The 24,758-nt window shown below is 40.0% G+C and overlaps 3 protein-coding genes and 1 long non-coding RNA gene across 4 annotated transcripts in view; 2 read left to right on the top strand and 2 right to left on the bottom strand.

The window, feature by feature from the left end:
- The first annotated feature begins 9,710 nt into the window (after positions 1–9,710).
- LOC311277598 (uncharacterized protein) overlaps positions 9,711–24,758 on the top strand; it is a 33,558-nt gene continuing 18,510 nt past the window's right edge. Inside the window, exon 1 of the mRNA XM_084387973.1 lies at positions 9,711–9,715. The gene's annotated coding sequence lies outside the window, so the exon portion shown is untranslated. The remainder of the gene's footprint in view (positions 9,716–24,758) is intronic.
- On the top strand, positions 9,772–24,721 carry LOC311277599. The gene is made up of 3 exons (XR_014625301.1): positions 9,772–9,836; positions 13,529–13,584; positions 24,538–24,721. It is a non-coding gene; the product is annotated as an uncharacterized lncRNA (long non-coding RNA).
- LOC311277610 (uncharacterized protein) lies at positions 14,359–17,867 on the bottom strand. The gene is made up of 2 exons (XM_084387983.1): positions 15,119–17,867; positions 14,359–14,892 (listed from the first exon to the last, which is right to left on the bottom strand). The coding sequence occupies exon 1, from the start codon at positions 17,809–17,811 to the stop codon at positions 15,529–15,531; it is 2,283 nt and encodes a 760-aa protein (XP_084244109.1). The 5' UTR covers positions 17,812–17,867; the 3' UTR covers positions 14,359–14,892; positions 15,119–15,528.
- Positions 18,042–22,497, bottom strand: LOC311277417 (uncharacterized protein; the record flags this gene model as incomplete). The annotated part of the gene is made up of 3 exons (XM_084387734.1): positions 22,135–22,497; positions 18,127–21,908; positions 18,042–18,062 (listed from the first exon to the last, which is right to left on the bottom strand). The coding sequence occupies exons 2-3, from the start codon at positions 21,373–21,375 to the stop codon at positions 18,042–18,044; spliced, it is 3,270 nt and encodes a 1,089-aa protein (XP_084243860.1). The 5' UTR covers positions 21,376–21,908; positions 22,135–22,497.

Raw genomic sequence — 24,758 nt, forward strand, 5'->3', positions numbered from 1 at the left:
ATTAAAGTTGCTTTGATCCAAAGTGAGTAAAAGTGATGTAAATCTGTAAATATAGCATTAAACGTAAACATTCAATTTAATTTAGAGACAATCTAAATGTCTTCCTATAAGTTTATAATTTTTTTTAAATGGCTCAATTTACCTGAATTCATCCTACATTTCTGCTGACTTAAGTTTGAGATTTTGGATTAGGTCTTACTCCTCTTGGAATACTCTTACATGAAGGAAGACTCAAGCTGAAAACTAGATTGATGTGTTGACTTTAAAAGTGATGTTCTTATGATGTTCTTCATCAGGATCAGATGGGTAACAGTAAACATTGAACATCCCAGGTGAAAAAAAAGTGCACTAAAATACATTTTATTTAAGTGCACTTAGTACACTTCCATAATACACTTTCATAATGTATATATTTATACACAAAAATAAATTTTATTTATATTTTTTATATACATTTTCTTTTCCACAAATTGTGCTTGTAAATTGTATAATATCCAAGGTAAACATGTCTAGTAATTGTGCAGTAAATTCTCATACTGTATTTTCAGTTTTGGAATATTTATCCTCTCCCCAAATTTGTTACTAATAAAACACAATAAAAATTATTTAAAGAAAAAAAAATTATATTTACCTTTTAATAGTTTGTTTACATCTACCTTTAGAGGGACATTTTCCATTATTATTATTATTCCTCACAGCGCTGCGAGACGGTGTAAACAAGTAATGATCTGAATAAACTTGTGTTTTCTCGAGCTGATATGGGGCTCGAGAAAACACAGCCCCTCACAGGTTTGCGCCGTGGATTCCCGCGAGTCAGACGCGGATACTGTGTTTGTTTTAGGCTCGCGCAGTCTTCACTCGGACGCGCGCTTCAATCCGTTGTGGAGACTCTCTTTTCGTTCCAGTGAAATTACAAAATAAAATACACACAAGCATGTCTCTGCCTGATATACAACCACTGATAAACATAATCTGATTTGACAAAAAAAAAAAAACTATATGAGTGCGGATTTGAACTCAGAACCTCTGACACGCTAGGCAAATGTTCTACCACTAGACCACTTGAATTCACGTATTTACTCACTCGCAATTCTTCAACATCAGACCGTAAAGCACTCCCAGAAAACTGCCCAGAGGATCACCGCTACTCTACTACCATCAATCAGGGACATTTACAAGAAACGCTCCTTGGGAAGAGCGAATGTTATCATCAAAGATGCATCCCTTCCCAACCAGGGTCCCGCATCAGCAGGCTCAGGAAGAGTTTCTTCCCTAGTGAAAAAAACCTATACCAAAATGTTTTTAAAATACATTTATTTCATATTAAAGGTGACATATGGATGCCCCTTTTAACAAGATGTAATATAAATCTATGGTGTCCCCAGAATGTGTCTGTGAAATTTCCACTCAAAATACCCATGCACAGATCATTTATTATAGCTTGTCAAATTTGCCCCTTTTTAGGTGTGAGCAAAAACGCTCCGTTTTTGTGTGTCCCTTTAAATGCAAATGAGCTGCTGCTCCCCGGCTTGGTTCAGAAGAGAGATGATCCTTTACACGAGTTTCGGCTACAATAACAAAACACGCAAATAATCTTTATTAGACAGCTGTGAGATCTTTTGGTCAATAGTGTTCAGTGCTCGTCTGTGCAGCAACGACAGAACAGTTTGCATGCTTTGCTCAAACTTTTGCCATTGCGTTAGAACTGGTTACACTGCTGTCACTTGCGTAAACCAAATGGCGGCGCCGTGGATGGAAACGTGCAGATTAAGGGCTGGTAATATTATAATAAGATCCCCTTCCTACGTCAGAGGGGGAGCGAAATCTGATCGGCTTATTTTTTTACATGCTTGCAGAGAAAGGCTCACCAAAACAAAGTTTCACTTTTCACATTTTCTGGGTTGGTAGATGCACCGGGGATCCGATTATAGCACTTAAACACGGAAAAAGCCAGGATTTCATGATATGTCCCCTTTAAGTATACTACAAATCTATTAACATATTTACTGACAAATCGCTTAAGCCTTACTGATATAAATATAATTCAACTTAATTTGCAGTACTTCTTTATTGCACAATGCACATTTCTTAATATTAAGACTAAAATGTGTTTTATATAGTATGGATGATCTCTGTACAATATCAGTCACGGCAAGATATTTAAAGTGTACCTGAAGTATACTTGTAGTAGCTCCACTTTAGAACAATCAAATATACTTCAGTATATTATTAGTTGAACCTCAGCACTATTTCTGGATAACTAAAGTACATTTAGTACAAAATTAGTTGTTCCAGTTTATCAGTTTAAGTATATAAATTTAGTAAACAGAAAGTACAATTGCAGGGATTACAATTTACAATTGCTACTTAATTTATATTAAGTACATGAATATGTAAGTGTTTTGTAGTATACTTAGCATAAAATACATGTATTTCAAATACATTTTAGTATATTTATTTTTTCGGTTTCCTGGGGCTGTGACTCTGTTGAACTCTCTGCCATCAGATATTATTACCACTTACCACTGCCTTTTTTATCAGCTGTAGCGTCTGGACCAATCAGACACACACAAATTATGCATTATATTTAATCAATAATCCAGCAAACTCACTCTCCCAACAAAGGCCTGTGAAACTTCCCCCAAAACTAACATCACAAGTGAAGCTAACACACTGGGAGAACCCGGTGTCCTGTTACAGGACACATTGAGACTGATAAGAGTTTTATGACCCCAAAAGAAATTCTAGAGAGCTGTGACTCTCACTTAATTCTTGCTGAGGATTTTAAATAAACCATGTTAATCCTATTCTATAATAGGGCAGTTCCACGCAAAACTGTCACATCCATAACGCCAACACAATGCCATGGTATTTAGTTGGCGTTATGGATGTGACAGTTTTGCGCGGAATTGCCCAATAACCACTTGAGAAATATATAAACATGTATCTAATTTTTCCATCTCATGATTTTCCTTTTATGTGGTTTGGCCTTTGTATTCTTGTGAACGTTTGGGATTAATGTTTCAGACTTTGTTGCATACTATGGTTTACCAAAATCATATGTGTGGCATGTTTGGTCTCTATAAACTCCAATCTTCGTCCCCCATTTGTTAATTTACATTACATTCTGCTAACTTTGTGACGCATTAGTATTATAAGAATCTTGAAGATTCTTGTGTTAAACATCCAATCAAATTACATTTCGTAATGGGTCGTAAATAAATTTCCCTCCAAAGGAAAACACTTCTTATTGGCTCACACACCTCCAGAGGGTGTGACATCTTCACGCTTTAAAAATCACTGATCACAAGATTAGCTCTCTTCTCTCTTAGGCCCCGTCCACACTACTGCGTTTTCGTTTAGAAACGGAGAATTAAAACGAATACGATCTCCGTCCACACCAGCGTTTTAGCTGTGTATTAGAATTGATCTCTGTCCACATTAAAACGACTGAAAACGCGGATCATGTGACCATTCACCAACACTGGGCATGCGCGTGCCGGTGTAAACCTAGAGACTTTCAAACATAGACTGTAAAAAAATGCTTTCAAACATCAAAATTTAATTTATTAATATGTATTTGTGTCAAAATGACATATACAATTTTTTTCCTATTCTATTTTGCCTGGAAACGCTTCCAACACGCTTGCGTGTCGCATAAAAAATAGGCGTTGGTTCTATTTCTTGCATGCACGCGTTTACCGCGCGAGCGAAACTGTTCCAGCTGGTGGATTTTACTGGTACTGAATATTACCTGTGTATACTCCATGACTGATGACACCCAATCATAGAGCCGAGCGTGAGCCTCTGCGTCATCGTTTCTAAAGTCCTCCGTTTTGACCCGTCCAGACTAAAACGCCCTCCGGAGATTCAAAACGAAAAACGGGTCGGCAGCGTTTCTAAGGCCCCGTTTACACAATGGGAAAACGCAGATATTTCCCTGCGTTTTGGCCTGTCATTTACACGAAAACGCTGTTTTTATCCCAGAAAACGATTATTTCTAAAAACTCCGGCCAAAGTGGAGATTTCTGAAAACGCCGGTTATGTGTTGCCGTGTCAACTGGGAGAAACGGGGTTTTAGGTTCTCAAACGTCACATTATGCGCCAGAAAATGCTTACGTCATGTAAGCGCCCTGTTTAGAGTTTGTTTGGCTACTGTTTGATCATGGATGCTGTTAAGGTGGTACTCATTTTTACTTCTGTGCAAACGCTTTTGGCCTGTTTGCATTTGCTTCGCTGTCAGTCCACACAAACGAACCTCGCGCCATGTCTGTTGTTTTGAAAGGAACTGGAAGTCGCTCGTTGTTGTCGATTTTGAGGATTCTGACTGGCTTGCATGGTTTTATCCTTCTCCCTACACTGCCGCCCATAGGCTTGGCATAGTTATGATGTTGCTCGACGGCGTATTTATGCGGGTTGTGTGCACGATGTTATTTTTGAAAACGGTAAATTGTAAATGTGGCCTAAACTTCTCCGTTTTGGGTCTCCGTTTTTGCCATTTTAGTGTGGACGGGAGGTGCAAACGTAGCAAAAGGTCTCCGTTTTTAAATGAAAACGCAGTAGTGTGGATGGGGCCTTAGTCCCTTTCTGGAATCCTGATGTGAAGATGATGCTGAACTAGAAGTTTCTAAGGACCCTCCAAGCTTGTGCCAGGCTGCGGCCTTGTCTTTCCATTCACCAAAGATCCTCTGGAAACCACTGGTTCTCTCTCTCATCAAGACCACATCAGCAAAGATCAACTGGAGCCTCAACAAATTGCATCAGGACAGTTTAATTCAAATGGGCGAGATATGCAAGTATCAAACTTAGTCTCATTATTTGATACATTAAGTATCCTGACCCCTTTAAACAGAAGGGCGTGTTAGAACTAAACTGATGGTTTGCTCAAGGCTGTTGATCTGCTGAATTTCAAACAATGCTATAACTTCTTGCTTTCCTGTATTCTGCTTCAGCTCTCTTTCCCTTGGTAAACTGTATGCATGTGTGTATGTGTATGTTAGTGTTTAGTCTAGTTAATAAAGTCTTGTTCATGTCACACGTAAAGTTGTCTGTGTTCCAAATCCAAATATTCATAATCAATTATAACCAGTAATTATTGATTATTAATATTTCATAGAGCTAATTTGCTACACAGCACTTTACACTTTTTTTTTGCATGAGCGGAACATCTTCCAGTGTTCTTATTTATTTATTAATATTGTACATTCATTCAACTGTATATATTATTTATGCTGTAAATAAAAACACATACACTTTTACATGTGTGTGTAAGTGTATCGATACCATTGTCTGTCTAAATACTTGATTCTGATTCAGAAACTTCTCAACGCTGCCCTGTGACTCTTTATTAATAAAATAGCTTCACTACTAAATTTCTACATTATAATTCTCATCAACGCAGGGGTTACATCGCTGGTTTTGAAGTAATTAAACTCACAGCGTCATTGTTAATAGAGAGAGATGCTGAACAGACACAGGTACAAATATATATCTCTCTCTCTCTATAATGAATTCTATAAATAAATCCATTCATTCAAATAAATGTAATCTTAGACTAAAAATTGCTGGGTTGTTTCAGCCCATGTTTGAGTTTAATATGGACAAACCCAACTGTCGATTTAAAGTGTAAAATTGTATGTACTCACTACTTTATAGTTTATATATTGTTATATTCTATCTAATAAACTTCCATTGTTTAAAAATATTGATTTATAAAGAAAACGGATATGTTTTGAGTATCTGAATTTTTGTGTGTAGGCTAGTCCATTGACAGTGTACATTAAAGGGACAATGTGTAGTTTTTTAGGTATCTTATTATCTAAAATCAATATTTTTATTCATAAATAATATGTCCTCAATGGTGTACAAATACCTCTGCCAATGATCTGACTTATCCTCGTAAACGAAGAATTTATTATCTTTATATACATGGGACGGGTAGGTCCACAGAGGCTTCCATGTAGTTCCGCCATCTTGAAAAACTATAATAGCAGAGAGGGACAAAAAGTACTAAGCCAACGTGTTTCCACAACGCGTTTTCGTTCAGAGCCAGCGTCACGTGACTGAAGCCAGCAGAAGCGGAGGAGCAGAGCAGTGAGAGGTGCTTGTCAAAAAACAAGGGTTAATGTCGGGATAGCTTTTTCCAGGTGGAAAGAGCTAATGCAGCAGAAAGCTTTCAAAAGAGACGCTGAAGTTGCCTGCTTTCTTCTCGACAGGCAAGTCAATGTTACTGTCTTAAAGGGGTCATATAATGGTACATGCACTTTTACAAGTTGATTGTACTGAAATGTGTGTTGGCAGTGCCTGTACACAACCATCATAAAATCCAGTGTTTTTTTTTTTTTTATCTTCTTTTATGTTTCCCCCCAACTCAAATCAAGCTGTTTCGATTTTGTGACGTCACAAAATCGACGCCCCTGCCACGTTTGTTGATTGACAGTAGCGTTTCAACACAGCCCGCCCTCGCTCGTGAGCGAGCTGTCAATCATAGCACGCGCTGACCGGCGCGTCATTGTTGATAGCTGGAGCACTGAGCATAATGGCGTCTAAGCGATTGTGGTGTTCTGTTCTTGGGTGTAATAACGAACACAGCATCATTTTGATGTTCCTAAATCCGAACCGCTGAAGACGCAGTGGCTGAGTTTTGTTTTCGAAGGGAATATTCCCCACAACGTCAATGCTTTCATGTTTGCGTGAATCATTTCACCAGACTGCTTTACAAACGAGGTCAGTATAAAGCTGGTTTTGCTAAAAGCTGTTCCTGAAAAAAGGATCGGTACCAACTTCGTGTTCCTGCTGCACCTCCAGAAGAACTGAAGTGAGTGTAACGTTTTATTAAGCTTTATATTAAGCTTTATATTAATCTTTGCAAATCGCTAGCACGCTTCACGATGAATGCGGCTATTTTTACACTCAGGTACATCACGGCATGTTTTCTATGTACGACGTTCTCGATATAATTCATAATCCCATGTTTATAATGAACAACGCGTTATTGTGTTACAAACGGTGTACACACAGAACAGAGGGGCGGGGTGAGCAAAGCTCATTATCATTTAAAGACACATGCACATAAACGGCGTGCTGAAAACAGAGCTGTTTTTGACCAGGTAAAATGAGTGTTTTCTTACAATACTAATGAGAATGTTTTATTGAAGTATATTACAAACTTTTCATTTAGACCCTAAAGCAGGGATGGGCAAGTTCGGTCCTGGAGGGCCACTGTCCTACAGAGTTTAGCTCCAACCCTGAAAAAATCACCTGCCTGTAATTTTCTAGTAATCCTGAGGACCTTGATTAGCTTGTTCAGGTGTGTTTGATTAGGGTTGAAGCTAAACTCTGTAGGACAGTGGCCCTCCAGGACCGAAGTTGCCCATCCCTGCCCTAAAGAATCATATTAGCTTGCACAAAAATGGCATTATACCCCTTTAAAATAACAAACCTGTTCACCCGAAGGGAAACTCAAATTAGAAGACATCCTGTCATAGCTTTTTGGTACATAACGGCTACCGTAGATGCAACACGCATTTGAAAAAGTGAGGCGCTGGAGAGCACAATTTGTTTGAATACAAAATACAATTTCACCACTAGATGGGAGAAATTCCTACACAATGTCCCTTTAAGAATTTAATTTAGATCAACTTTACTCTTTCCCCACCACTAACTTCTAGAATTCTTCGGATTAAAACACACAGGTGAAGAAAAATCAGAAACAAACGATAGAAGCATTGATTACGCAAATGTAAAACAACACGATCATCAAACATTAAACAGCAAATAAGTTCAAAACTGACAAATGTTACAGAATGAAATGTTGAACCAATGAAGAGGAAACTACTGAGGAGCTCTGGGGGTGTTGATGGACTCGATCTACTCATCTGTGTTTTGATCATCGTTCTGAATCCCATCCGGATGAAAGTCTTTGACAAAAATGCAATTTTCTCAGATTATTGTTTAAAATGTTGCCTTTTTTTATTAAACTTGCCCACATTCAAGTGTTGATAAAAAGAAATACGCATGAAGCTAGAAAAAAATGTTTTTAAAATTGAAATAGTTAAAGGTAAAAATGTAATACCCAAAAGGAGTAGTATACTGCAAAAATAATACATAAACTATAAGTATGATGTTATGTTCACTTAAAGAAAACGTACAAGTGTACTTGCAGTATAAAACTACTAAACTAGTAGTTCACTGCATGAGAGTAATGTAATAAGTATTAAATTATGGTGGTAATAAAATGTTCATACTGTAATAATTTTCTCAAAACGTAATAAAATCTTGAGCTCATAATGTAATAAAACATTTACATTTTGAAAATGTATTACATTATAAACTCACCAAAACTTATCATATTTTCATTATTGTAATAGCTTTTAAAACTTCTAAATCCAGTCTTAAACTACCTGCAAAATGCAACATTGAAATAATTATGTAATTATTATAATATTTTTATTAAACAAAACATTGGTTTTCCTTTATACATATTAAAAAATGCAGTCTTAACCTGCCTACAAAATCCACCATGATACTAGTAGACATAGTAGTAGATTAAAGGTGCAAAAGTTTGATTTTAATTACCTTTTTCTTTTTTACATCACAAAACCAAACAGTTTTAGCAGGGGTGTGTGGTTTTTTATAACCACTGTACATGATTGCAAGTTGCACTGTATTTTTCTTAATCTTAATTTTTAACATGTCCTCTGATGTACATTCAGGCTTTGTTTTGCTGTAAATTGTATTTAAGTGAATACATGTTTGCTTAACTTGCGCTCTGTGCTGCTGTTGGTAAACACACGCACACATGCACACGCACACACACACACACACACACACACACACACACACACACACACACACACACACACACACACACACACACACACACACACACACATTTTTAAAATGTATTGTAAAGAAATACCAATGTCTTATGTTAAATAAACATATATGTAATAATAATATTTCAATGTTGCATTTTGAAGGTAGTTAAAGACTGGATTTAGATTTTTTTAAATACTGTAAGGGAATAACTTAATATATATGACATGTTTTGCTGAGTTTATATTGTAATAACTTTATCATAATGTAAACATTTCTATTACATTATGAGCTCAGTATTTTATTACATTTTGAGAAAATTATTACATTATGAACATTTTATTTCAATAATGTAATAGGCTACTTATTACATTATGTGCAGTTTTTACAGTTATTACATTATGATGAGTTGCTACAGCACCTTAAAACCGAGCTGGACCAAGACAAGCTTTTGTGGTTAAAAAGTATATTAACAATATACAAGTAAGTCAGTAGGCCTAAGTAATGAAAGAAAGAAAGAAAGAAAGAAAGAAAGAAAGAAAGAAAGAAAGAAAGAAAGAAAGAAAGAAAGAAAGAAAGAAAAAGAAGGACCTTCTCATATCAGTGTGTATAACAGGGAAAGACCGGCCATCGGGAGCAGGGGGATTTTCCCGGAGCCCCACTCCCACAGAGAAAGTACCTGTGTTCCAGATGACCACTCCATCATCACAAACGTCTGTGATTGGACCATCGGTCCATATAGCCTCTAAAAAGATCAGCGCACTCCTCGAGATCTGCTTCAGCAGAGAGGCTGACTGCACAGAGAGAGTTTGCTGCGAATTAACTCACATAACTTAGCGTATTGTTAACATATACTGTAGGATAACCATAGATCCAGGCAATTTTGGGGGGAATCCTGGTGAGTCAGAAACAGTATTGCTTACTTTCACTTCAGAAGATGAAAACAGATGCTGACGGCATGGATTAATCGATCGTTTTGTTGTTCTTCTCCAGGTTTTGTTCACAGCACAGTTAAGCAGGTAAGCAGAATTATTTGTTTCTTTATGAAGGTGAATGTGTTGTGCTTGTTGTTTATGTCTGTAAATCTGTCATTTTGTTTGACGTATAGCCTATGCGGCTATGCCTACTTCTCTAATGATCAGAGCTTTTTTTTTTTTTTTGACAGAATAGTAAATCTCCAAATGCCCAAGTGTCTGTGAAAGTAAAAGAGTGGCAAAACTTGAGAGCATGTAGATGTGAATTGGAGAACTTGTACAATGGGAAAATCTGAAAAATAAAAATCTGAAATATGAGACCCTTGACTGCAGATCAACGTGCTTCTGCATTTCTTTCCGATACGGTAGGAAATTCAATTAAATTAGATGTGGAGGATTTTATCTTTAACAAGATGAATGACAGGTCAGTGTACGTGAGATGCATTTTTTTTTTTTTTTTTTCAGTCTATGGATGCGTGTAAAAATGTCAGAGAGCAATCGTAGACGCTACGTGATAGTTTGTCCCAAAGCTTGTCTTCTGCTACAAACTCAAAAGTAGGCTATGTACTTTTTCTTCACAAAAAGAGTAGCCTACATACTTTTAGGTCGTAGTAGGCCTACAGGCGAACTGAGACGCAGCACTAGTAGCCTGAATATTAAAAGACCAAACGCAGTAAACACCATACAAATATAGCATTACACAGAAAAGCAGATGAGCCCAGAATATGAATGCAACGCATTTAATTACACGTTTCTGAAGTTTTCCTCCTATAGAAAATCAAGAAAACACTTAATGAGGCTTGATGGACCAACAGTTATAAAAAACACTAAATTCGCTATAGCCTACATTAGAGACAAAGTAAGATATTTTGAAGAATGTCAGTAACCAAACAGTTGACTGGACCCATTGACTTCCATAGTAGGAAAACAAAAATACTATGGAAGTCAATGGGTCGTGTCTGGTTACTAGGGGTGGCACGGTTCACAAAACCCACGGTTCGGTTCGTATCACGGTTTTAGGGTCACGGTTTTCGGTTCTGTACGGTTCATGTTGTTGTTTTTTCTTTTAATCTTTAACACTCCAAAAATGTACTTCAGCATATGATATATAGCTGAATTATCTAATTATTTATTTATTTATTTCATAAATGGGGTGTGTTTGCAAAACGCAGCTTCTCATTTCCCATTCTGAAGTAATATGAGTGAGCAGTCACCCTGAGGAAACTTTCAGTGGCCCTGGAGGTCCATCATCTGTAGAGCTACGTGGGCTGTGTTGGACCGTTATTTGTCAATTTATCCTCGTGTCTCGTCATCATAGGCGGGACATGTCCCCACCATTTTTTGCCAGGGTTGATATTATCTTGCAGCACGGGTGTACCAATACAAATAAATAAAACATTTCCAGTTAACTAGCAAAGTATTTGTTTCATTCGTTTGTTAAATAAGAAGCAATTTAGCGCTGAAATGTGTTTTTTTAATCAAGTGATCAAAGTGCTCGTTGCAGTTGCGATCAGTGGTGCTGATACAGTGTTCTCGTGGCTCGCGCACACACCGCAGCGGCCGCACATTCATCACTCGGACGCGCGCTTCAATCCATTGAGGAGACTCAAGGCTACTCGTTCCGATTAAATAATAAAACAAAATTCATACAAATCGGTCCCTGCTTGATATACAACCGCTGATAAACATAATCGGTTTTGATAAAGAAAAAAATATATACGAGCGCAGATTAGAACTCAGAACCTTTGATACGCTTGGCAAGTTCTGCCACTGGACCATTAGGCTACGTGGAACAGTCGATCTATGTAGCCTATTTATTCACATGAAAAAAACAACATATAGTGGAGTAGATCTCATTAAATGTCTAGGTAAACTCAGTGTACTATATAAATCGATTGCTGGACATTGTAATGTAATTCTACATATGTCTGATTTATGATTTAGCATTGTATTAGCACGGGCACGAGGCTACATTGCGCATGCGTCGAACCGTGCAAACCGCGCGACGCACACGCGCACCGAACCGAGACAAGCGAACCGAACGGTTCGGATGTTTTTTCATGTACCGTGCCACCCCTACTGGTTACTGACATTCTTCAAAATATCTTACTTTGTGTTCAGCAGAAGAAAGAAATTCAGACAGGTTTGAAACAACTTGAGGGTGAGTATATGATGACAGAATTTTCATTTTGAAGTGAACTATCCCTTTAAATGGGTTTGGGAGTTTTTTGTATTTCCTAGTTCGGGGAACAGACATCTATGTGATGATATCTAGGTGAAAGAGGCTCTATGTGATGGGATTTATCTGACCTCAGTGACGTGAGACAGCTAGCAGACGGTCGGTTTAACCAGTCTGTCTGCCTCCTGCCCTGAGCCCCAGATTGTCATGTTTGAGCTCTAAGACTATGTGCCATATTACTAGAGAGAAGAGCAGCACCATCCCAGGAGGGATGAATACCATCTCGTTTCAACAGGTCAGGTCTGCCCCAAAAACGTTTCCAATTGTCTATGAATTCTATATTATATTGGAGACACCACCCCGACAGCCTACCATTGAGTGAACACAATCTACTGACTATCTCATCACTCCTGTGAACAGGAAGGGGGCCAGAGCAAATTACAGTGCCTGACTTCGTACTTGCGAGTTCACACACCTCTTTAATATTAATTTTAGTGATCTCCGATCTCCGAAGTCGAACATCATTAGAAGCAACTTGAATAATAATCTTAGAGAATTTACGATTAACATTAGCCAGCACATTTAAATTTGCTTTGATGTCAGGCGCTCTGGCTCCCGGCAAACATGTGACTATGGTGGCTGGAGTCTCTATTTTCACGTTCCGTGTGATAGAATCGCCAATAACTAGGGCACATTCAACAGGATTCTCAGTGGGTGTTTCATTGAGTAGAGAGAACCTGTTTAATGTCGTAATCGGAACGGAAGAGCGGTGTTTTGTCCCGCGACTACAGCACCTCACCGTCACCCAATTGCCCTGCTGCACGGGCTCTACTTCAGCCGGAACCGAACCATGTACAGAGTTCACTAAGCTAGTCGCATCCAAAGCAGTATCTAAAGCCCTTGCATGCTTACTATCCTCGATTAAAGTTTGGACGCGTGTCTCTAGTTCTGAAATATTCTCTGTCAGCCTGACTATCTCCCTGCATTTATCACATGTAAAGCCCTCGGCGCTGACAGAGAAGGCTATACTATACATGTGAAATGAAGCGCAAGTGACAATAATAGAAGACATGACTCACCGTGTTTGTTGACTGATCCTACTCACCACTATTGTTTGATGGACTCGAAAAGGCGCGAGTGCGCGAGAGGAAAAAAAGATGGCAAACGGATGGCAGATTAACAGGCTAGTGGAAGGCTAGGGTGTTTTGCGAGCGATAGTGATTTAGATTAAAGCTAGCAAAGTCAGATCAATGTGACAGACAAAATTAGATAATATCAGATATCTGGTTGATGAGTATGATATATTTAACCATATATACAACAAGGAATGATAATAAATAGAGATTCAAAACGGAAAACTATACCGAGCTTACAGACGCAACCCACACGGCAGCAAGACAGCAGACCGGAGCAATCGTACATACAATCATATTGATTGTACAAGTTCTCCAATTCACATGTTCTCGAGTTTTGCTACTCTTTTACCTTCATACGTTTCCTTTTTTGTTGTATATAGTCATACAGTGACTCTCAACATCACATTCATGCTTTCTTCAAGGGTTTGTTGCAGATTTTGTCAGAAACAACGCTCAGAAGAAAATGGGGTCAGCACCTGTAAGTCGTGTATATTTTTTAATTTGAACGTTTGGCAAATCTTACATAATAATGCCGCTTCAGAACAGTTAAAACATGATGCCAAGAGTAAACCATAAAAACAGAACATAATTTGAACATCTTTGAACATCTGAAGCTGTATGTTTCCAAAGCTAGTGACAGGATGACCATGAGAGTCCTGTTAGCTCAACTGTTTCCACACGCTGCGTAGAAAACTTGTAAACGTGGTTGTCACTACCTGCTTTTTTCGGGAGTTAATTTGGTTGTAGAATGCAGTTGTCACTCCTGTAAATTACTGAAATGTGTGTGTACAGGACAGGATTAAACACTAAAAGTTGAATTGACAACTGAATTGATCTGCAATGTGTAAATGGCAGAACTGGGATTCACTCCTGTAAATTTGGTTGTCACTCCTAAAACTTAACGGTGTGTCCGTGGCCACAGTGGTCCTGAATCCCGGGAACACACAAACGGATAAAATGCTGAATATACTCTTCATTTACAGTAGTTTACAGCTTTCCGAATGAATTAATGAAAATGTAATTCATTTCAGCCGTCTGCCGGAAGCTAGTTATTTTAGTCGATGAAGTTTTAAATATGGATATTTTTCTTACAAGAATGCATCGCTTCACTTCCGAAAGCCTTTATTAACCCCCCCGGAGCCGTTTGTGACACTTTTATGATGGATAGATACATTTGAATGGACTTAAAAAAAAATGGTGCCCATTCACTTCCATTATAAAGCTGGGAAGAGCCAGGACACTTTTTAATATAATTCCTGTATTGAAGGCTGTAGAATGCACTGATTGCTATTACGGTTCTAAATCACCTTAGAGTATTAATACACAATTAATGTCCAGTAACTAGGAGAAGACTGAAGAAGCCAGAGACAAAGATCAAATTCACTCACTGTATTGATTGATTGATATTCATTTTCTCACAATGTCAACCAAATGTAAATATCACAATAAACAGCGTAGGCCTACGTAAAATAAACAAACAATAAAAACAATGTGGTTATATTCAAAGATACAATTATATTAAGCGAGGGCAACTAAGTGGTGGAAATAAGTAAGTGTACTCAGTTTCAAGAAGTCCCAAGTATTCCAGAGGAAGTCCACTTAAAGGAAGAAGGGTGCAGAAACGTCGGTCCTCAGATGCGATGCCGTCTGGTCCTGATAGGGTTAATATGATGATGCTCAAAAGGGCCTGTAGCTTCGTGTGCTGTGATGTTCAGTGTGTGTTTGTGTGATGGGTTTGTGTGATTTGGTCAGCTGGACAAATGTAGATGAATGTGTGTGTGTGGTTCTATAATAAAACAAACAAACTCAATTAGTTTCTGTTACAACTCTTACAATAAAAATGCTGCGTCATTATCACTTCACGTGATTGAACGTGAGAGACATCACAAACTTGTGATACATGTATAATATAGCAGCTGTACTTTTATAACTGAATAAAGATCTTATTGATGCATTAAACAGAATATCAAACAATGATTATTAGACAAAACAAATATAAGATAATCACTTACAGTCTGCAATGACGCACGTGCGAGTATTCCCCACAGAAATCCAACAACCTCAGGAGCGATCACACAACATCAGCCGCCCATCACATATGAAATACCAAACTGCTCACCAGCTATATTTTATCGATCTATAACTTTATGGCTTTCTGATGCACCTTAACTCGTCTCGTTTGCTCACAATAACAACTCGTCGCGCACCCACATCTCTTCTTTCTTTCTATTGCCGCGTGTGTGAGATCTCGCGTCATTCTCACAGAACACGCGAGACTTCCGATTCAAACCCCGCCCACTCGGCAAACTCAACACTTGAATGGAACAATGTAAAACTATAATAACAACATAAATATAAAATGACCATGCCCTTTTGCACAGCCGCCCCCAAATTTGGTATGCAAATTTGCCATTAGTAGGGTCTATGAGGAACTCTCTGAGTCTGGGGGTAATATTGGCAATTCAATCAACTTAGCTACTGGTCTTGTGTACGTTTGATCTTTCACTTTGACCACAGCTGTTCTGACTCTCCCATCTGAACTAGGAATGACAGAAGAGACAGTACCAACTCTCCAGAGCGCTCTTGGAATCTGCTCGTCAACAATGAGTACTACAGTACCAACTGCAATATTCTCTTTCTCTCTGTGCCATTTCTGTCTTGACTGTAATGTGGGTAAAAAGTCATGAATAAAATGCTTCCAAAAATGATCACTCAGAACCTGACTATGTCTCCATCTTTTCCTACTGAGTAATTCTGGGTCTGAATAGACAACTTGAGGCAAGGAGGAGTCAGGCCGCCCCATCAGCAAGGAATTTGGCGTCACTGGGTCTGGATCTGCGATGTCGCTAGAGACATAACCCAAGGGTCTAGAATTAAGGATGCTCTCAACCTCGATCAGAATGGTTCTTAATACCTCCTCGGTAACTGTCTGTGCGCCTAAGGTGGTTCTCAAGGCTGTTTTTACAGACCTCACTTCTCTCTCCCACGAGCCGCCGAAATGAGGTGCACTTGGTGGATTGAACCGGAATCTGATTTGTTCTTTGGCCAACTGGTCTCTGATACTGGGCTGAATCTGAGAGAAGGTGTCCTCCAGCTCTTTACATCCACCTCGGAAATTTGTTCCCTGATCCGAGAGAAGCTCATAGGGTTTCCCTCTTCGGGCAATGAAACGCCTGAGTGACAGCAGGAATGAATCCCCATCCATGTGATCCAATAGGTCAAGATGTACGGCTCGAGTAGTGAGGCACTTGTATACGATACCCCACCTTTTCTCAGTGCGGCGGCCCACCTTCACCATCAGTGGTCCAAAACAATCTACTCCGGTGGAGTAAAAAGGAGGTTTACACAATCGCAGACTTGATGGGGGTAAGTCTGACATTCTAGGAATCATTGGCTTGCCTCTCCACTTGTTACACTCAAGACAGTGGTGCTGGTGTCTTCGAATCGCCTCTCTTCCCCGCAAAATCCAAAACTTGCGCCGCAGTTCGGCATACACCCTGCCGGCTCCCGGGTGGTGCAATTGTTCATCGTAATGCTTGATTAGAAGCTTCACCACGGGATGATTCTGTGACAGAACGATAGGGTGTAGAACTGCATCACTCAATCCATGACACCTACGAAGTCTTCCTCCTACTCTAATCAAGTCTAGCTCTTTGTCATACTCAGGAGCAAGCTTAAGAAGTCGGCTATGCACAGAAATCTCTTTCCCTCCCTTAAGTAAAGCAAATTCGTCAGGAAAGTCTTGAATCTGACATTGTCTAAGGATAGACAATTCTGCCTTCTGAAATGCATCTGCACTCAGTGAATCTGTGTTGCCAGCCGCCCCATGAAGAACTCGCGCTGTAGCCTCTAGTAACTCAGTATAGCTATTAAATTGACTGGGATCAGGTTCAACTTGCAACTTATGTTCAGTCAACGAACCGCAAAACACAGATTTCTTAAGTTCCTGAACTTCTTCGGGGGCCTTTCTTTCTGGTGCCTTAGGCCAACAGCTGCTAGACTGCATCAAGAAAGCTGGTCCTTGTTTCCATCGTGTTTCTTCAGCTAGCTGAGCCAATGACAACCCTCGCGTAATATCATCCGCAGGATTGGCTGCAGAATCGACATAACGCCAAGCTCCAGGGTCAGACAACTCTTGAATTTCTGTGACTCGGACTCCTACGAACACGCGGTATCTGCACGAATCAGACTGCAGCCAAGCAAGAACTGTAGTCGAGTCAGACCAATAGACGAATCTGGAGATATCTAGAGTTAGCTCTTTCTTCAGGACGTCTCCTAGCTGCGCTCCTGTCAATGCAGCGCAAAGCTCTAAACGAGCAATGGAGATCTGTTTCCTCGGAGCGACTCGTGACCTTGCCGCCATGAAGGCAACCTGCGTGTTGCCCTGATCATCTTCAGAACACAAGTAGGCTACAGAGCCGTACGCCTTTTCAGACGCATCACAAAACACGTGAACACTGCGGCTCCTGATAGGATACTGAAGACTGGAACTGTAACATCTTGGCAGGTGGATCTGAGACAATTGTGGAAGCTCGCTCTCCCACTGATGCCAAACGTCTAGTAGGCCGGATGGTAGATTAGGATCATCCCATTCTCGTTTCTTCTCCCACAACAACTGCACGACAATCTTGGCTCTTGTGGTATACGGAATGAGATATCCAAGGGGATCGTACAGCTTGGCTAAAGTGCGATAGATGCTCCGCATCGTAATTTCACCATCCTCCCTCTGGTAAGGTTTGTATACCAATGTGTCTGGTCTACATTGCCATATCAATCCAAGGGCATTCTTCTGCGGGTTGGCCATTTCTTGACTGAGCTGAATCTCACCACTCTTCGACTTCAACTCAGCAGGAAGGTGGTGAATAACCTTGGGGATGTTACTGGCCCATTGCCTCAATTCGAATCCACCGTCCATAAGATGACACTGCAATCGGTTTACCAGCTGTAAAGCTTGATCTTCAGTAGAGACACTCTTGAGACAATTGTCAACATAGAAGCTACGCTCCACCGTTTGACGTACTTCATCAGTAGCTTCGAGATCCATCTTTGCATGGGACTGAAGTGCGTAGGTAGCACAACAAGGGCTACATGCAGTGCCAAATGGCAGAACTTGCCACTGATACACGATGGCTGGTTCAGATGTTTTCCCATGACGCCACAAAAAGCGGAGGAAGGGTTTATCTTCATCAAGGAGACGGATCTGATGGAACATACCCTTCACGTCACTGCAGATGGCCACAGAATGTTCTCGAAAGCGGAGGAGAACGCCCAACAAGCTGGCACTTAAAGTCGGACCGGGGAAAAGATGGTCATTGAGAGACTGACCCTGATACTCAAAAGAACAATTGAAGACAATACGGTTCTTCGCATTGTGATGAACCATATGATGTGGTATGTACCACGCCTTGGAACTCGGATCACATTCTGCAGATGTCAATGGGGTGACATAACCCGCTTGCAACAGTTTCTGAATCTCTGATTCGTAAGACGCAGCCATACTAGGCTCTCTAGCTAGTTTCCGCTCTGTGTTGCGTAACAGGGCCATGACTGCCTCTTTGGGTGCATTCAGAGGTGGAGGCGACTCTTTCCAGAGTAGAGGAGTGGCGTACCTTTTGACACCATTTACATCGATCCTGATGGTTTTCTCTTCTAGGAGGCGGATAGCTTCTGCATCTTGTCGTGATCGACTGGCTACTTTCTCAGATTGATAAGGAAGGGTATCCAGCTGCCAAGGTTTTTCAACTTGACGGAATAGCTCAGCTTCAGGAGAAACACAAGAAATGAATAAACATTCTTGAGGCTGCAAGTGAGGCTTAATAAGACTTGAGGGACCTTGCAATGTCCAGCCAAGCATCGTATGAACCGCCGCTGGACCTCCAGGAGGACCCAATCTCACTGGCTCCACGGGGGTTATCAAATGAGGGTAATCCGAGCCGATCAGTACCAAGGGCTGTGCTTCGTGGATGTCATGCAAAGGTAAGTCACGGAGATGACAATATCTTCTTTGCAAGTCAGAGATGGGGTAAGTATGTTGAACCAGGGCTAGCTCTTTTGCGGTAAAAGCACCCTTGACCGGGTAGGATTTGTCAGGGTGTGAAACAGGTGCTATGGAGAAAGATACAGATCTACCATGAATGGTATGGACATCCTGTCTCACTGTGCGCAGAGCCAAATCCTCAATTTCACCTTGAAGGTCTAGACGTCGAGCAGCTTCATTCAACAAGATAGTACGCTCAGATCTGTCGTCTAGCACAGCATAGGTTTCTAGTGACTTATCACCATTCCGAATGATTACTCGACTTAACTTCAGTAGCACTTGCTTGCCACTCGTAGGCCGATCCAAGTACAGGGTCTGAGAAGCAGGGCTTACTGTGCTTTTCTCCGTTGTCGGGTTATTACCTTTACTCATCCCATCAGCGTTGGCATTGACTTCATGAAGAACATCAAGATGCCTCCGTTCACACCGCTTGCACTTCGCCTTTAACGTGCATTTAGATGAAGAATGCCCTCGTCCACAACGCCAACATCTACGTCCTGTTCTAATCCAACTCTCAATCTGCTCCTTAGTTAAGAGTTTGAAGTTGGAGCACTGATTCATGTAGTGCTGAATTGTGTCACAGAACGGACAATACTTTTTCGGCTTCTCCTGTGGTCTTTCTGAGTCCATGTATTCAGTCTTCGGGAGCTCTACCAATCCTACTTTCTGCTCTCTTCCATGTAAAACAGTAGTCAGCTTACGGGGCACAAAGCCAGTTCGCTTGTCTTTGTGAACGCTGTGTTTCACTTGATCAGGATAGGACCCATACTGTGTTCCTTCTACCTGCACACGAACCTCATATTCCAGCCAGTCTGCGAAATCAATCAACGTTGGAATAGGTGTCTGAATGGGGTTAATGAATCTCTTGAAGTTAGCTCTTAGGTCGTACGGCAACTTGGCTAAGAGACGAGAAACATGAGAGCCACATTTCAGTTCAGTCCAACCTGTGCTACCTAGCTGATTTAACATTCCAACCAGTGCTCGGACACGAAGGGCAAATGCCTTGAAAGACTTCACATCCCCGCTCCTGATATTGGGCCCATCCATCAAATTAGTGATCCTTTGCAGTGCCAATTGATGTGGCTGCCCATACATATCAGTGAGCGCTCTCATAGTGTCACTGAATGGAGTGCGACTGTGACTATACGAGTCGGCGACAAGTAAAGCATCTTCCAGCTTAAGGTGGTCCATAAGTATTTGGAACTTAAAAGACTCAGAAGCGTCTTCAGGAAGAACGTTGTTTAACGCAAGCTTAAGACGAGCAAATTCTCGAGGATCATCCCGAACGAAATGAGGGATTGTAGGAGTTGGCCCTCGATATTGCATTGGGGGTGGATGCACCGGACGATGAATCTCAGATTGTCCAAGAGAATGGCGAGAACGGTAATCTGTACGTAACCGGCCATTATCGCGACTGTACTCTTGCCTCCAATCGATTGGAGAATGATCAAGACGATCCATAGGGGCATCGTTATACAGACGCTCTCTGTCACTTAAGCGGCAATGATAAGGGTCCGTAGCTGGTTGATAAGAAACATCATGAGACCGCATACTGGACCGCAACATTGGTGGGTCATCTGCACATTGCTGACGGGTATCAAACAAACGAGGTGGGTGCCGTGGAACATTAGCATCATAATGATGATCATACCGTGGCAAGTGATTCTTACTACTATGTGGATCATTATACGAAGGGGTCGACATACCTGAATTAGACGGACTATCACTAAGCCTGCCTGTTCTCTTTAGACTGTCTGTAAGCTCCTCAATGAGATCTCGCTCACAACTGCGAACTGTAAGGAGGGATTCATCTCTATGTGGCACCAAAGGAGTATGTTCTGTCTGGCCAGAGTTTCCATCACCCTGAAATGACTCCTGCATACTAGTAGACTTTGGTGTAGATGACACTACAGCTCCTTCATTCGTAAGCCGTTGCTCAGATAATGAAACCTGGGAAGCTAACACAGGAGAGTTAACAATCATATCAGATATGCGTTGCATGTCCTGCCTCATTCGCCTGTTTTCCTCCCTCATTTCACGCATAAAACTAAGCATATCAGACTGCTCATCTGCAAATGCTAGCTGTTTCTGAGGATAACTAACCTCATAGTCACGCAAATGCGTTGGTCGTCTTGTTTCTCTACGAGGACGTACAACCTCTGGCTCTATAGTTTCCTCACTAGTTCTGGACATCATCGCTAAGGTGGTTATAGCTCCGGCTCGAAGGACCATAAAATGTATTGAAGGCTGTAGAATGCACTGATTGCTATTACGGTTCTAAATCACCTTAGAGTATTAATACACAATTAATGTCCAGTAACTAGGAGAAGACTGAAGAAGCCAGAGACAAAGATCAAATTCACTCACTGTATTGATTGATTGATATTCATTTTCTCACAATGTCAACCAAATGTAAATATCACAATAAACAGCGTAGGCCTACGTAAAATAAACAAACAATAAAAACAATGTGGTTATATTCAAAGATACAATTATATTAAGCGAGGGCAACTAAGTGGTGGAAATAAGTAAGTGTACTCAGTTTCAAGAAGTCCCAAGTATTCCAGAGGAAGTCCACTTAAAGGAAGAAGGGTGCAGAAACGTCGGTCCTCAGATGCGATGCCGTCTGGTCCTGATAGGGTTAATATGATGATGCTCAAAAGGGCCTGTAGCTTCGTGTGCTGTGATGTTCAGTGTGTGTTTGTGTGATGGGTTTGTGTGATTTGGTCAGCTGGACAAATGTAGATGAATGTGTGTGTGTGGTTCTATAATAAAACAAACAAACTCAATTAGTTTCTGTTACAACTCTTACAATAAAAATGCTGCGTCATTATCACTTCACGTGATTGAACGTGAGAGACATCACAAACTTGTGATACATGTATAATATAGCAGCTGTACTTTTATAACTGAATAAAGATCTTATTGATGCATTAAACAGAATATCAAACAATGATTATTAGACAAAACAAATATAAGATAATCACTTACAGTCTGCAATGACGCACGTGCGAGTATTCCCCACAGAAATCCAACAACCTCAGGAGCGATCACACAACATCAGCCGCCCATCACATATGAAATACCAAACTGCTCACCAGCTATATTTTATCGATCTATAACTTTATGGCTTTCTGATGCACCTTAACTCGTCTCGTTTGCTCACAATAACAACTCGTCGCGCACCCACATCTCTTCTTTCTTTCTATTGCCGCGTGTGTGAGATCTCGCGTCATTCTCACAGAACACGCGAGACTTCCGATTCAAACCCCGCCCACTCGGCAAACTCAACACTTGAATGGAACAATGTAAAACTATAATAACAACATAAATATAAAATGACCATGCCCTTTTGCACAATTCCGATTGTATTCGTCTGAAAGAAGAATGTCATATACCCCTAGGATGGCTTCAGGGTGATTCAATCATGGGCTAATTAACATTTTTTCAGGGCTGCCAACTCTCACGCATTCAGCGTGAGACTCACGCAATTGACCAAATTCTCACGCTCTCACGCCACACCCCCATATTCTCACGCAGACTCGTGCAGCAGTGAGGAAAAAAAAAAAAAATCGCGCCGCATGATCTCGCAAACCAACGCGCAGAGAGACCAGACATACAGTGTAGTGAGTTTTTTGCACACTATTTATTCCTGTAAACTGTGTAGTCAGCCGTTCTCCATCCCATCTGCATCGTGTGAATTGTGAACGCAGGCAGGTCAGTGAATTACAGGGCGCTCCGTGTCTCCGTCCAGTTTAGGCTAGTAACTAATACCTTATGCTGTTATATAGCCTAGTTATATAGAATTAAGTTAGCATTAGCAGAGTTGTTTGTTTTGCAGCACTGAGCAGTTATTTTAAATAACTTTATCATAAAAACAGTACAAAAGCATTTCAAATACAAATATCTGGACATGCCTGCCCTACACTGTAAAAAATGTTACTGCTATTTACTTAAAAAATGATGGTAACAATATTACACATAATATTTTTGAGTAGTTAAAGCTTGATTTCATTCATGGAGTCTACCTGAATAAATCATGTAAAATGCCCTAATTTATTAAGTCTATGACATAATGAATTAAAAAGTTTTAGTGAAACGTGCTTTTTTATTTGAAGTATTTTTTATTCTCAAAATTGTGTGAAGTCAAGTGAATGGATATGACATGGTTATATTTAACTTTGAGATGTATTGTTTTATAAAAAGACTATATGCTGCTATGACAGTACAGATTCAAACATGTTACTGCACTATCATTAGCAGAGTTATTGCGACATGTATAAAACAATATGCTTCAGAATAAAAAATAAAATAAAAAAAATGCAGTTATTCCACATAATAACATAAATGAGCTAATTCTCTTAAAATAACTAGGCAGCCCCTTTTCCTTAATTTTGAGGTTTATCAGTTCCTCAATTCAAGCTTTAAAATTGTGTATGTTTCCTTAAAAAAAAAAAAGTAAAATGCATAGTTATTAGTGAAATGTTCTCAATATTTTCAATAAAACACTGAACCACAATTTTCTTAACAAAATCTACATAATATTTTTAATGATCACCTTAATTTTTGTAATGAAAATGACAAGACTCATGATTTTTTTTTTGACAGTGTAGCCTATAGTTAATGTTAATTATTGTTTTCTAAGAACAGAATGTCAAGTCAACGACATCCCATATTAAAATGATTTTATTTATATCAATCACAACTCATCAATCATGTCAAGATATTTGACTGGTGGTGTCAGTATAGATAAATTTGAATTTTTTTGTTATAGGATGTTATCTAAAGTGTCAGGGACAGGCAAGAAAAGAACGCTTGTAGTTTATCAGCCCTCCAAGAAGTCCTGTGACCCTGAGAAACAGCAGGAAAAGACACAGAAGGAACATGAAAGTCTATCTGAGACTTTAGAGCAGGAGACAGATGAGCCCTCAGATAAAGAAGAGAGACCAACAGGCCAAAAGATTAAAGCCCAGAGCGGAGCTGCGTCCTATCGATGCTCCTTTAAAAATCAATGGTCAGAAAAATGGCCATTCATAACAAAGGGGACACTAAGTACACATTATTGGTGCTCTGTATGTAGGATAGAAAATGCTTACAATAGAGCACAAGTTAATCTGTGAACATGTTATCACATGTTAATCCTATTTTTGTAAAATGTTTGTGAAAATTAAATGTAATGTAAATCTCCCAAGAAATTCTGTACAGATACCAAATACTTTGACAATCAATATATACTTAATACACTAATGCAAGGATTTTGTTTGTATTTTTTCCACACCAAGCCACGCCCCTACATAAGCCCCTCCCCCTTTACCCAAGCCCCGCCCCCAAAATCTCACTCTAAGCTGAACTCAAAAGTTGGCAGCCCTGATTTTTTAATGTCACATCATACAGTCATACAGTGAGAGAGATCAAGAACTGGATAGAAGAGCAAAGGAACTGGATGACAGATCGACGGAGTTGGATAAAAGAGCGATGGAACTGGTCAAAACTGAGAGTGAACTGAAGAAGAGGGAGGCTGAATTGAAGAAGGCTGGAGGAATGAATCTTCTGAAACACAATAGCAAAGAATCAGACACATCTAACAGTAAGAGATATGGTATTGATACCATATT

Source organism: Rutilus rutilus, assembly GCF_951802725.1.
Source record: "Rutilus rutilus genome assembly, chromosome: 18".
Lineage (NCBI taxonomy): Eukaryota > Metazoa > Chordata > Actinopteri > Cypriniformes > Leuciscidae > Rutilus > Rutilus rutilus.